General features: G+C 37.0%; 1 protein-coding gene across 2 annotated transcripts in view; it reads right to left on the reverse strand.

The window, feature by feature from the left end:
* Positions 1 to 488: 488 nt before the first annotated feature.
* Positions 489 to 13571, reverse strand: part of LOC121414984 (gamma-aminobutyric acid receptor subunit beta-2-like) — a 43352-nt gene continuing 30269 nt past the window's right edge. For both annotated transcript variants that reach the window (XM_041608034.1, XM_041608029.1), the window contains 3 exons: positions 8880 to 9032; positions 3934 to 4193; positions 489 to 2941 (listed from right to left, as the gene is read on the reverse strand). In XM_041608034.1, coding sequence (XP_041463968.1) covers positions 2531 to 2941; positions 3934 to 4193; positions 8880 to 9032 — 824 coding nt within the window. In that variant the 3' untranslated portion in view covers positions 489 to 2530. The remainder of the gene's footprint in view (positions 2942 to 3933; positions 4194 to 8879; positions 9033 to 13571) is intronic.

Genomic DNA, 13571 nt, shown 5'->3' on the forward strand with positions numbered 1-13571 from the left:
ATTGGTCTGGTTCTAGCGGTTTCGAATACACAATCTATTATTTAACAGTGGAACTTAGCCCATTCGTAGTTTGCATGCAACACTGCTGTATCTTCTACACTGTCTAGCATCATTCTGTATGCAGAATCTGATTAGGGAATTCTTGATCTCATCAGGGTCCTGATGCATAAAACTTTTTACCTGAGAAAACTTAGGTATTTTTTACCTGAGATTTTGCCCTGTGTTAAAGACAATGGCAGTAGTCAGACTAGCCTTAGTTTTCATTTTTTTCCAGAGTTTTCTCTGGTAAAAAGTTTTATGCAACAGGCTGCAGGGAATTCCTTTATCTGACCACGAAATTCCCTGATCTGACCAGGGAAATGCCATCCTCTAAACTAGCCTCATCAATTCACAGCCTTGGGCATGATTAGAAGGGAAACAGCAGTGCTTGGTATCTCTTTTTATAATGATAATAATAATAATGATAATAATAATAATGATAATAATAATAATTAGACTTATATCGCGCCAAATCCACGCTGTAGTGTGCTCAAGGCGCTTTTGGGGAAAATAAACAGAAATGAAGAGAAATGTTTTACGGTCAAGCACTGTTAAAATGTTTCCAGGGAGGCTATTCCAGAACTTGGAAGATGAGCAGCGAACAAATGATCTTTCTCCTCAGGTTGTGGAAACTTTGAGGATAAAGAGAGAACTGGAAGAGGAGGAACGTACGGATCTTGAAGGGTATCAGTGCTTAAACCTTTTATATTGTTAATCGAAATATTAATCGTGAAACAAACTACTCTCTTTCTTTTTTCGTCGTTCGAAATATTCCATATTTTGCTTGGCTAACCAAACTTCTGCTCTGTTGTTTTATACCCCCTCCACTTTTATCTCTCCTCTCTCTCTCGCTCTCTCTACTAGCATTCTCATGCCTGAAGCTTTCCTTCAACTCATGCTCATTCCCCTTTGCATTATCTTCTTTCTATCTTTATCCTTCGAAACCTCTTCTTTTCAGATTTTTTTTACACCCGATACTAGATTTATTCATATCGACTATTCCACTGCCCTCCCTACATCTTTTTGTCAGGTGTTACTCTTGTCAAGTCTCACTCTCATCCTTCGAGTTTGTACCTCCTACTAATCTCTGCTCATCCCAAGTCTCCATAAGAGAAGGCGAAAATAGAGAGGACTGGTATATTGGTAAGCATACTATAATTATGCAATGAATGAAGACATGGTTTTCTGAACGTCTAGATCTAGACCAAACTCCCCCTCTCTTTTATCCCTTCTCTGTATCTTACCCTCTCCTGCCTTTCTTCTCTTCACTCCCTTTCTTATACATCAACTCCCCCTCTCTCTCCCCTCTCCCATTTCTTCTGAGTTAAATTACTGAGATCGAGCGGACAATTAACTGGTCCTGTATTCACGAAACTCGGGTTCGAACGCTGCCTAAAAAGGAAAATCCATAGTTTCTTTATGTTAGAAAAAGATATAATAAATAGAAATACTCCGAAAATTAATTTTGCCCAATCGATCGTGGGTCTGGCAGGCACTCAGCAGAGCCAGATCGATGTTTCTCCATACCTTAAATCGTTGAGCGCTAAACAGGGTAGCAGCAACTCCCAATTTTTGGTCTGATGCGGCCGGGGTTTGAACTCCGAACCTCACTTTTTGAGACAGACTCTCTACCAGCTGAGCCAACACACCAGTTATACTTGTCCCTCGGCAATGAAACAAAATTTCACATTACATGATCTGATGCAATATAAGGGGTGTGACAGCAGAAAAGACTCTATGCATTGACGTTATCACAGTGCCTTATGTGCATTGGTCATCTGCAGCTGATTCATCTCTTAAAACTTCGCTTACTGGGTATACCCTCTGAGATAGGACACTATGAAACTGTGTCGTCACATACATAAGGTCTATTGGAAATTCTATGATTTAGCAATATGGTGAATGAGAGAGGTATGAGGAAAATTTTTATTTGCGTGATGTGAAATCAGTATTTGGGGAATGAAAACTTAAATTATTGAATTCTTTTTTTAAAACCATCTGAATCATTGATGTATGGTTAGGATATCATAAGACTAATTCAATAATATAAGGATAGAATCAAATTCATATTCGTCAATGTTTTCAACATAAATATGGTGAAAGAACAAAAAAGAAAATTTTATAGTGAAAACGTTAGTTCCAAAATAACTTAAAAGGTGCATATCATAATATTTGTGAGAAATTTTGGTCAAGAACTGAGTTCAATATGATCAGAGATATCTAATGGTGTACAATATTATTTTTGAAGAGGCCCAAAACGTTTGCTTTCCCTTCTTTTATCATAATTATGAATAGTATGATGTAGAAAATATCTAACATTTCTATTAGCTTGCAAATTCTGTATATGCTATGCTATATGTAATTCAGATGTAGAAAAATTAGGGATTGCGAGTTTATTCTTTCTACGCAATAACTATGCCGTGGAGATACAATGTAATCTATGTAGTTTGAGATAAATATTTAATGCTGATAATAAGTGTATATAGAATGGCTATTCATGTTTTGACTTATTAGGCAATACATAAAGATACCCTACCCAATATAATACATTAAAAACTAAAAACAAAAAAGGGAAGAGGATTCGTGACACTCGGTCTACTGTATTTACATTTCGGATCTTCGGCAAAACTCGGATCTTCTTCGGCTTCTTTTTCCGACGCCGCGTAAGGCTCGGATTGACGTTCGTGTAACGCGGTCCGTATGACGTGCTGTTTCTTGCATTGTTTTGTGTTGTGCTTCTGTGCTGTGGTCTGTATGTCAGTGATGTTCGGCGATGACAGCGGTCGTTACCGTTGATGGCGTCTAAACCTATGCTGTTTTTCATATCGCCGTCGTCGACGTTATCCTCTTCGGAATCCAGTTGAGATAGTCGTAGCGCCACCTGAGGGTTGAACTGCTGTAACTGTTGAAAATAATGGAGTTTTCAACAGGAAAAGCATGAGTAATCATAAATACAATTTTATCAAATATCGCTATAAATATTCTGATGAGTACATATTTTCTGGGTTCTGATGTAAATCTTAAGAGTTTAGAAACGCAAAGGACAATGTTTCAAACTTACTGAAGAATAATTTTAAATAATCATTCTCGTTTGATTTTGGAATGATGATTATTATTCTCTACTTACCCTCTATTTAGTGTGTTGCCAAACTTTCCAGCTTGAATTTTTTAGGGAATCTTTAAAGATTTGTTCTGCTTGTATATTTTTAAATTTACATTCTTCGCATTGTCTATAAAGACGTATGTAACTGCTAATTCCCTCGAGATTGAAGATTTTCAATGAAACATATAGATCACTCCGAACCTTCTGATATTGGGATTTTCGCACTGTCACGCAAAACGCTTTAAAATCAAAGAAAATGTATCATATGGCCTTCTGGAGTGATAAAGAGCAACTAAGAAGTATTAGTAAAATAAATAGTAAAATAAAACGGCAGTTTCTTCGTGGACTTTGGAAAAGTCACATATTTCTAATTTTTCATCAGCTCCGAAACGTAGGCCGTAACTGGTGTTTCGATTTATCTATTTTCGACAAAGACATTCCAGTGATCATTGTCATTTAATGGGCATTTTTTGATAAATTTTCTATTTTTGATCTTAACATTCACGTAGTAAAAAAAAAATAAATAAATAACTGAGTCTACTTTTCCACTGGTTGGTTCCAAAAAGGGCAAGTTCCCTAGAGTCATACTTTTAGCATATAAAAATTCATATTCGCATTCGTCAGGTCACGTGACATTTAAAGTACAACACCTTCCTTTAAACATCAATGCTTCAGTCACATTAATGAAATAGCTCCCAGACGTTCAAAGCTAATACATATATTTCGAATGGCAAATCATAGGTCGGTTTGGGGTCAGTTTCATTGGTGTGACTGTATTAAAGTGGACAAACCTGATCATATCTGACCTCAGGCTGCTTCTTATTATTGCTATTTGACGAAGGGTTATTCTTGATGCCATGCGCCTCTTTTACTTTCTTCTTCTGTTCCGACCAATAGTGGAAGTTGACGATGGCGTACTCAACCAGGGCGGCGAACACGAAGGAATAGCATGTGATGACGTAGATATCGATGGACTTGACATAGGAGATTCTTGGTAACGATTGCCTCACTGCCGTGCTGATCGTGGTCATCGTCAGGACCGTAGTTATTCCTAGTAAGATCAAGAAAATGGAATGGTTGTTAAAACACATACGTGTACCTCTAAGTCGCGTTTGTCTAGCAACAAGTAATGTTTACGTTATTTCTAGTGAAGCCCACCAAAACCAAAAGAACAACGACCGATTCGTGATCGTTTCAATTATCGATGGATTCGATCCCCCTGTGTTTGCTTCGCTTTAAAAGAGAGAGAAAAATCCTAAAAGTGTACAATGATGAAACGTATCAAATAGGGATTTCAACCCATCAATTTTTTAATGTAAATTGATTTCGAATTGCTATTGATAAAATGATAAAAAAATACAGGTTATGTTTTATTTTTCGGATTGTTACTGCTATCCTGATTACAATAGCCTGATAGCTGCATCCAATAAGACCAACGGAGTACAAACGAACAGGATATCATTTTCCATGCTCGAACGGAAATGCACGTAGGCCGTCCCAACACTTCCATCAGAAATGCCTAACAATAATAGACAGAAGTCGCTGCCCTCAATTACATTTTCCCATTTATCAAAATAGACGATCAACGGATTGTAATAAATATAAAGTCAACGATCTGAAGGAAATGGAAATGCTTTTCGAGACAATTCATCAGGAGGGGGAGGGGTACGAATGGATTGGGTATATTGTGATAGCAGCAGATAGAGATAGCAGATAGGGGGACAGCACAGAAGGAGATGTGATTGAGAACGGGAGGGGAGGGGTCGATATGAAAATGGAGGCACAGGTTAGAACGATCCCCAAATAAAATAAGACATTCGACAGATAATATTTCATAATAGCTGAAGGAACTGACACCTACAAATTGGAATATTATGACTATTACCAGTTTGTACTCGATGAAGCGGTAATTCTTACACGCTTGGCCACATCCTATGAAAATTCCGATATTAGATTCTGGCGAACATTAGTCAATCCAGGCGTAAACAAAATGGCCCATCGTTGACATAGAGGTTACCAATCCTCAGTCGTGACGGTAGTAATATCCTCCATCAAGAATTTCTTTTAAACTTGACTGAGTTGGAACCCTTAGGGTTTCCTGATTTCCTTGGCCGACGTTCTTTAATTTCCCGTTGTGCACGAAGCAGGTGCCTATTCTGACTCTGGGATACTACAGTCACACTCCAAAGAAACCAACCCAAACCGAGCAATGGTATGCCATTCGTAATAATGTAATATCTGTAATCGATCGTGAGTCCTTTAGCTGGTGGGACTGTAGCATAAAGAAAGCATTTTTGTCACACCCCTATTCTCGTCGATCCTTTATTTCCCCGTATATCGTTTCGAACATCATTAAAATTTGATGAAGATATCAACACGATTGTTTTCTTTTGATTCCCTTGTTATTATGGCAGGAAGAAGATTAACTTCATCGACTGAGTGGTCATTCACTTCTATATAAGTTTGGAATTATATTCGGAAATCGAATGTAAATATGGAGCAGAACTATCACAAAGTTTATCAATACACTAACGATGCTGGAGTATCATTGATGTTTCATCCTATTTTCAAAATTATTATGTCCAACAAAAGGAAGAAACAACACGAGGAAAACGTATTGGTACCCCTATCATTTTGTTGTTATGAGGGGTGCTTTACTTTTGGTGGTAGAGCAATAGTCCCTAATCCTGCAATCAGGATTTGATTCAAAATTGATGCAGCAGTGATTGACTTCCAATTGCCCGGAAAGATAGATTCCTCCCCCCCCCCCCGAAAAATATGATCATTTATAGTCATGTGTTTATCGAAATATACACCTAGGTTCTTAAATCTGTCTGAAGGATTAATACTGAGATCATCAATTTTAAGTTGAATCTTCGGCAATTTCGTCAAATTATGTGAGAAAGCAGTGCAGCTATGAAACATTCAGTTTTTGAATCGTTGAGCTTTAGTTTGTTCATGGACCTACTATGTGTTAGTAGGTCCATGGTTTGTTAAACGTCATCCACTGTTTGATGTCAAGTATGCATCTATGCAGTTCCTACAGTTCAAAACTAAATTTATCTGACCTTAAGGTATTTACAGATTGAGGTATCCTTTTCCTATACCATAGTATATTTACATCTATACACTCTAGTGCAGATTCACTTTAATCACGCGGAAATTACAATTTTATGAGCTAGATCCCTTTCCACTACAGTAGTAAAATTCAGTTTTAACGAGATACAATTTCCCTTTTCTGAAAAAAACCAACTTCAAAGAGAAACTAAAAAATGTCCATTTCAGCAAAGGTACAGCAGTTCAACTTTCTTGCCAAGTAATTTCTTTGACCTTGAACTTGACCATGAGGTGTGTTTCACTCCTCCTCGGCTGTGAGACCATTAAATGCATGGACACACATCATTTCAAGGGGGAAGAACCATGAAAAAGAAATGCATATTTTATGATTTTATGAAATTGGTGTCACGTATAAAATGGAGGTTTGCGGCCTTGTTTGCGCAATGGATTAGCAGCTAAAGCGCAGACGTGAAAAGCATAATTTGTTGTCACCCCCTTCCCGCGCTTAATCTGTGAAGATTTTACGATCGGAAGAGCAATCGATTCCGTCAAGGTGATCGGCGATAATTGTCCCTATTAGCCCGAACTGAGTGATTGAATAAAGGGAAGACAGTAGAAACGATTGAGCAACTGGATAATGTAAAGAATAATAATGACTCAAGGATACCGGAGACATTTTTTTTTATTGATGGGAAGCCCCAAATCGAGGATTGGCTAAGAAGGAAGGGGGGGGGGGGTGGCTTTGTCTCCATATAAAATAAATGAGGACAAGCCAAAGAAAGGCTCACAATGTTATGAGACGGGTGAGAGTTACTCGGAAGAGCATTTTAATGCATTTTTTTCAAGTCAGTAAGCAAGCGGAAATATTTTTTTTTTCTGGAAAGTAAGATTATGTTTTTTTTTCAAGATCTTCGAGGACCATCTTAAGGACTTTCTTCTGAAATAATCGACAATAACTTTTACAAATTGAACACACCGTTGCTTACTTTGGCCACATGAAATTGGGTACAACACTTCATGTGATTTTTATGTGGTCACCGATGAATATAATGTGATGATGTGATCTTTCGTAGCAAGCGTTCTTGGTGAGAAACATCGGGTAATGATGAGTTCTAGAATAGCAGATTTTGATATCGCATGGTTTTTCGAGTGAAAGGAAGACGGCGCTTGAGAAGATATTACTGTCTTGTATATGAACTCTTTGATCTCAGGTCACTGATATCACCAATACCCAATGGCATGATATACATGTGCTCTATTAAATGATTGGAAGCGATTCTGAACAGAACTTTATCTTGTATATGCGTCACCTTGCCCTACTTCAGATGTTTAAGAGGTTAAAACTCAATACAATAATTTTTCCTTGAACATTAGAAGAAAAAGGGTTGGAATTATTAAAATCTTATAAACTAATAAAACAAAAAATCCATGAAAGCAATTCTTATTCTTGACAACTTCATATGTTTTTAGTTTTATCTCTTTTGTGTCATTGATTTGTTTATAATTTTTATCTATTCATGTATCACTTTCTTTATATCCGTCATTAAACATTTCCCTTTTTTGAAAGACAAATAAATGTGACATAGATTTCACATAGTCCCGTTGGAAATGTAAAGTAATATACACGTTCAACCAAGTAAATGAATGCACTCTTCGCTTCCAGTGAATCCAAACCAAATATTTTCAAACTTAAGCATAGTTTACATACATCCATGTTAGGCATTTCCACGTTTTTCTTCCATTGCTTTTCTCACGATATTCAATCCACGCATTGTCCACACGTTTGGCCAGCCCCCCTCAATAATTTTGTTGGATATATTACGATTGTGATTTATTTCATTAAACCCATTCTTCGAAAATGTATTTGCTATCGACAACATCATACAATGACTATCGGATGAGTATTTTATCAATATTTTGTCATCTATCAAGCAGATAGAGACAAATTTCACTAGTCGTTATTGGCTGACAAACACACTTACTATGAATTTGTCGGATAAAATAGACTGATAACGCAAGCCAAGTCCTTTCATAAAATTATTCCATCTTCACGAATAATATTGATATGTCGCTCTTCATAACATTTTTTGGAGGGTTAGAACATTACTTCAAAAGTGGAGGTATCTAAGTCAATGCTTTAAACCTCGTTGCACAATATCAAAATCCATACAGGTTTAAAATCTCTTCCATCTTGTCCAACCAATTATTTCTGACATCATTCGTACGAATTGATTTTAACCATTAACTTGAAGATTTAACTTTGAAAACTGGGGATGCTAAAATGGCAACACGACATTTGCTCCTGGGACATTTGTTCCGATCTTTATTTAGGCTAGAGCAAGAATTATAACATAATTTTTTGTTCAGAATAATGTAATGATTATGATTAGGGTTTATTTGGTTTAAGAGGTCGGGATTTATGTTTGGCTTAACGTATAGATTTTTCATCGGAGCAATTGTCGCAGGAGCAAGTGTCATAGAACCGCTAAGTTGGTTTCTCCAATCATGCCAATAGGGATGCCACACCAAGGTGCTGAATTTACAGGTTTAACATAACACTTAAGAGTGCAAGAGTATAACAACCAAAATGTGTACACATAGGTATTGAAATAACACATCATATTGGATTAAAATGACTGGTATGGCTCAGCCAATCCACACAATTCTTTGTATCCCTTACCTAATGAAACTCTTGCTGATGTTGCTTCATGATTGATCCAGAAAGACACCCATGATAACATGACGAGTAAGATTGATGGAAGATATGTCTGAAGGAAGAAGAATCCCACATTTCTCTTGATTCTAAACGTTAAAGCTAGACGAGGATACGAACCTGAAATTAGAAAATCAATTCAAATATATATAGATTATCATATGATGCCTTTTCTAAGATGGAGAGAAAACAGGGTTTGTTCAGTTCTGTCCCTTCAATCTTCAATCTGTAGGGTGTGTTACGGCTCGGTTCATGTTGATAAAAGAAATTTGTTACCTAAATGTGCCGATAGTGCACCTATGCCTGACAGGATTTTTGGTTTACCAAAATGTGCAGTTATAACGTGATGAGCCTGCACATTTTGGTAACAACTTTAAAAAACAGATTTGTCGGTTATATTGGAGTAAAGACTGATGATTATACATGTATGGTATTGAGTTAGAGACAAAGTCAGTGGTAGTATTTTTCTGTGTGTGTGTGTGAGGGTGCGTGTGTGTGTGTGCGTGCGTGTGGTTGGGTTTGATTTGCCTCTAAGTCCTATGCTATTTCGTTCGATGGTTACTAGTATGTCGTGTAATGCCGTTTGGTCTAATATCATTTCGTTTAATAGTAAGTTCATCCTATAGCCAGTTAGTCTAAGAGCCACTTCGTCCAAAGTCCACTTCGTCTAATAGCCATTTTGTCCAATAGTCACTTCATCTATGAAGCACTTCGTGCAAAGCCACTTCTTCCAATAGCCAGTTCGTCTAGATTAATTGCCAGAAGTTCCAATTCCCATTTTGGTCCAATACCCACTTGGTCCCAATAGCCACTTCGTCTAAATTCATTGCCAGCTGGTCCAATTGCTTTTTTTTTGTCAAATACCCACTTGGTCATAACTGACAGTCCATCCAATACCCCATTATTTTGACGCACATAGCAATTTGTGATAAACGTCTCTGCGACAGATTCAGCTTATGCCCAGTTTTCTAAAATTTTATCACTTTTGGTGTTGTAATTTATTCTTCTCATGAACATTAAATCATGTAAAATTTGATATGACTTAAATTTGAGTCATATATGCATAGATTTTTACGAAAAAACCCCATCAAAACATAATACTTTGACTTTCCCCATTCTTAAACGTTTTGTTTGGATTTTTCAGAATTATCCAATGAATGTGATAAAATATAGAAGATTCCATTATTTGTTTTGCCTCATTTGATTTCTTTTACTATATAGGGGCGTATTTTATTTATCTGATATTAAAGTTAAAACCAATGAATTGGGCAGAGTAATTAATGTTTATGAAATATTTAATATTTTTGAGGAACTGTAGTTTTTGGTCTTTTGTTTATTTTGGGGGTGTTCGTACATATATTGCTCTCTCCGCTTCCATCAGTTAATTTGGACAAGAAATCATTATTATTTATTTGTTTTTTAATCCATAGAATTGTAACCTATTTTGTTCTGGGTTTTTTTTGTGTGTGTTTATTTTGCATTTGAAACAAATGGCAAGCGAGAAATAAGTCCACGAAAACAAGTTTTCAATTTTGAGGTCTGAAGTGAAAATTAATGCATATTGTATATCTAGCATTGGAAAAGTCACTCGTTTTCACAATAGGGTGAATGTGTGCATACAGTATGTGGTGGCGTGAAAGGCAATAGCCGGGGCGTTCACTCCTGCTATTGCTCAGACTTACACACGCATTAGACCAAATGGGAATTAGGCCAAGTAGTCATTGGACCAAATGGTTATTGGACCACGTGACAGTTAGATCACGTGGGTATTGGACTAAATGGGTGTTGGACAAAATGACATTATGACAAATGGTCATTGGACAAAGTGGCTTTTGGCCTAACTGGCTATGGGGTGAAATGGCTATTGAACAAAATATTCATTGAACGAAGTGGCATTTAGATGAATTAGCTCTTAGACGAAGTGGATTTTTGAAGAATTGACTCTACGACGAAGTGGCTTTTGGACAAAGTGGCTCTAACACTAAGTGGCAAATGGAAAACAATTCTTATTGAATGAAGTGGCATTTATATGAAGTAGCTCTTACACGAAGTGGCTATTGGACGAAATGGCTCTTAAACAAAGTGGCTTTTAAACGAAGTGATCTCATCTTAGACGAAGTGGCTATGGACAAAGTGACTTTTCGACAAAGTGGCTATTGGACGAAATTGCTCTTTGACGAAGTGGGGTTTGGACGAAGTGACTCTAAGACTACCTAGCTATTAGACAAAATCTTTATTGAGCGAAATGATAATGGACTAAACAGCATTAGACGATATGGTCATTGGACGAAATGGCACTGGACGTAGTGGGTATTAGACCGTGTAGACCAACCGAGGATTGCATTTGCAACGTATTTTTTTTTCTAACGCAATGAAAGAGTACATACAACTGAGCAAATAATCCCAGAAGTTACCAAAATGTGTCCTCAGTGTTCTGCACATTTTCGTAAATTTACCAAAATGTGCAGTTACCAAGATTTTGGCAACTACACATCTTTGTAAACTACCAAAATGTGCCGTGGCATAGTTACGGCACATTTTGGTAAGTTAGCAAAATGTGCCATTTACCAAAGTGTGCTGTAACAGGATGGCTGGGTAGGGAACATCCATTTCGTCTTACTACTCTGAGGCATTAATAGGTTATTGTATAATAATACACTAGGAAGAATTATGGTATACCTCTCACTTAATCAAAAGCGAACATTCTCCTACTTATTACAAAGCTAATTAATCATTTTAAAATTTTGTCAAACATTTGAAAATGACCCAAAGTAGTCAAAAATTTAAATTCAATCTTGATATGCTATTCATTCCCTTCAAAAGTGTAGAGAACAAGAAAGAGAGATGTATAATTGATTGTTTTCCTATTGAGATGTGTTGAATAATATGAGTGTCATACCAATAAAAAAAGAATAGTGAAATTCAATTTCGCAAACAGAAGTACATGAATTGTATATCGATAAGAATATTCATACATCGTGGAAGTAGTAATGATAGGCATTCAATACCCTGGGTGATAATAAAAAAAAATACATATGATTTGAGATATTGGGAACACCCTAGCCAAGGCCCCCCTCTTCTGGTCGTCTCGGTAATACCTCTCAATCCTCAAGTACGTGATCGCTGTAAATGGAAACTTTCGAGGGGACCCCTAAGGAAGATGTGCAAGAACGTTTGCACACACAATAAAGGTGCGAAAGGAATGTGAAAAGAATATGAAAAGAAAGACGCCGCCCTCTCTCCTCTACCTCTCGCGATTATTGATTGAGATTTTTTTTTCTTGTTGTCTTCATGTGTGGAAGAATGTTGAAGGATTAGAGAAATTGTCACGGAGAGCCGGTCCCAAGAGAATGAGGGGAGTATTTGTCTTTATCGACGAGGAGATGCCTTGTCGGCAGCAACCAGTATGCCGTCATGACAGCCGGGTACCATGTAGCATCCATCTAACAAGAACCGTCATCGAAGGATGAAAAGGGTCCCCAGGGGTGAAAAGGGAAGGAGGATGGGGGTGATGATGGTGGTGGTTGTGGTGGTTTCGGAAAACTTTGCTGACTTTATTAATGGGATGTATGTCATGGGAATTATTGGGGTAAGAGACGTGACGAGGTTCCGGAAGAGCGAATCGGTTGAAAAGTTATACTATTGGAATTTTAAAGTTTCATGAATAACATTATATAAACACAAACGAGTGTATGCTGAGTATAGTCCTGATGACATCCCGTCATTTGCATTCTCGATATCAGGGCGACACAAATTTCCTCTAAAAACGAGTAGTCTACATTAATTATTCTCACTTACATGTAACGGTCAAAAGAGATGGCATAGTTTCTTTGCTTTCTGAGACATAAACCTTCCTGGGGCCTGTTACATAAGATATTTTACCTGAGAAAACTCTGGTAAAAACTGAAAACTAAGGTTAGTCTGATTTCTGCCATTGACATTAACACAGGGCAAAAACTCTGGTAAAAACAACCTGAGTTTTCTCAGGTAAAAAGTTTTATGCAACGGGCCCCTGATGTAACTCGAGAAGCTAGTCTATTTGGTCATTATTGTGCAACCTATTAAATATTTCGAGGAAACTCGCATATTTTGTTAAAAGAAAGAGGTCATTATTTCACACGAAAAGTGTTTTTCCCTCTATAAATTCCTTGTGGAAATCAAAACAGCAGTAAATTCTGCTACTATACAAAAACTATTGCTACTACCACTGCTCCTGCTACTGTTGTTACTGCTGCTTTTACTACTATTAACATTTCTGACATCATTTCATTTCGTCTACTCTACTACAAATACCTCTATACTACTGCTACAACAACCCCAACCAAATCTACTACATGTACTTCTACATGTACTTCTTCCTCCTCCTCTTCTTCTTCTTCTACTACTACTACTACTACTACTACTACTACTACTACTACTACTACTACTACTACTACTACTACTACTACTACTACTACTACTACTACTACTACTACTACTACTACTACTACTACCACCACTACTACCACTACTACTACTACTACTACTACTACTACTACTACTACTACTACTATTACTACTACTAATTCTACTACTACTACTACTACTACTATTACTACTACTACTACTACTACTACTACTACTACTACTACTACTACTACTTCTACTACTACTACTACT

This window comes from Lytechinus variegatus, chromosome 1 (genome assembly GCF_018143015.1).
Source record: "Lytechinus variegatus isolate NC3 chromosome 1, Lvar_3.0, whole genome shotgun sequence".
NCBI classification, from domain to species: Eukaryota; Metazoa; Echinodermata; class Echinoidea; order Temnopleuroida; family Toxopneustidae; genus Lytechinus; species Lytechinus variegatus.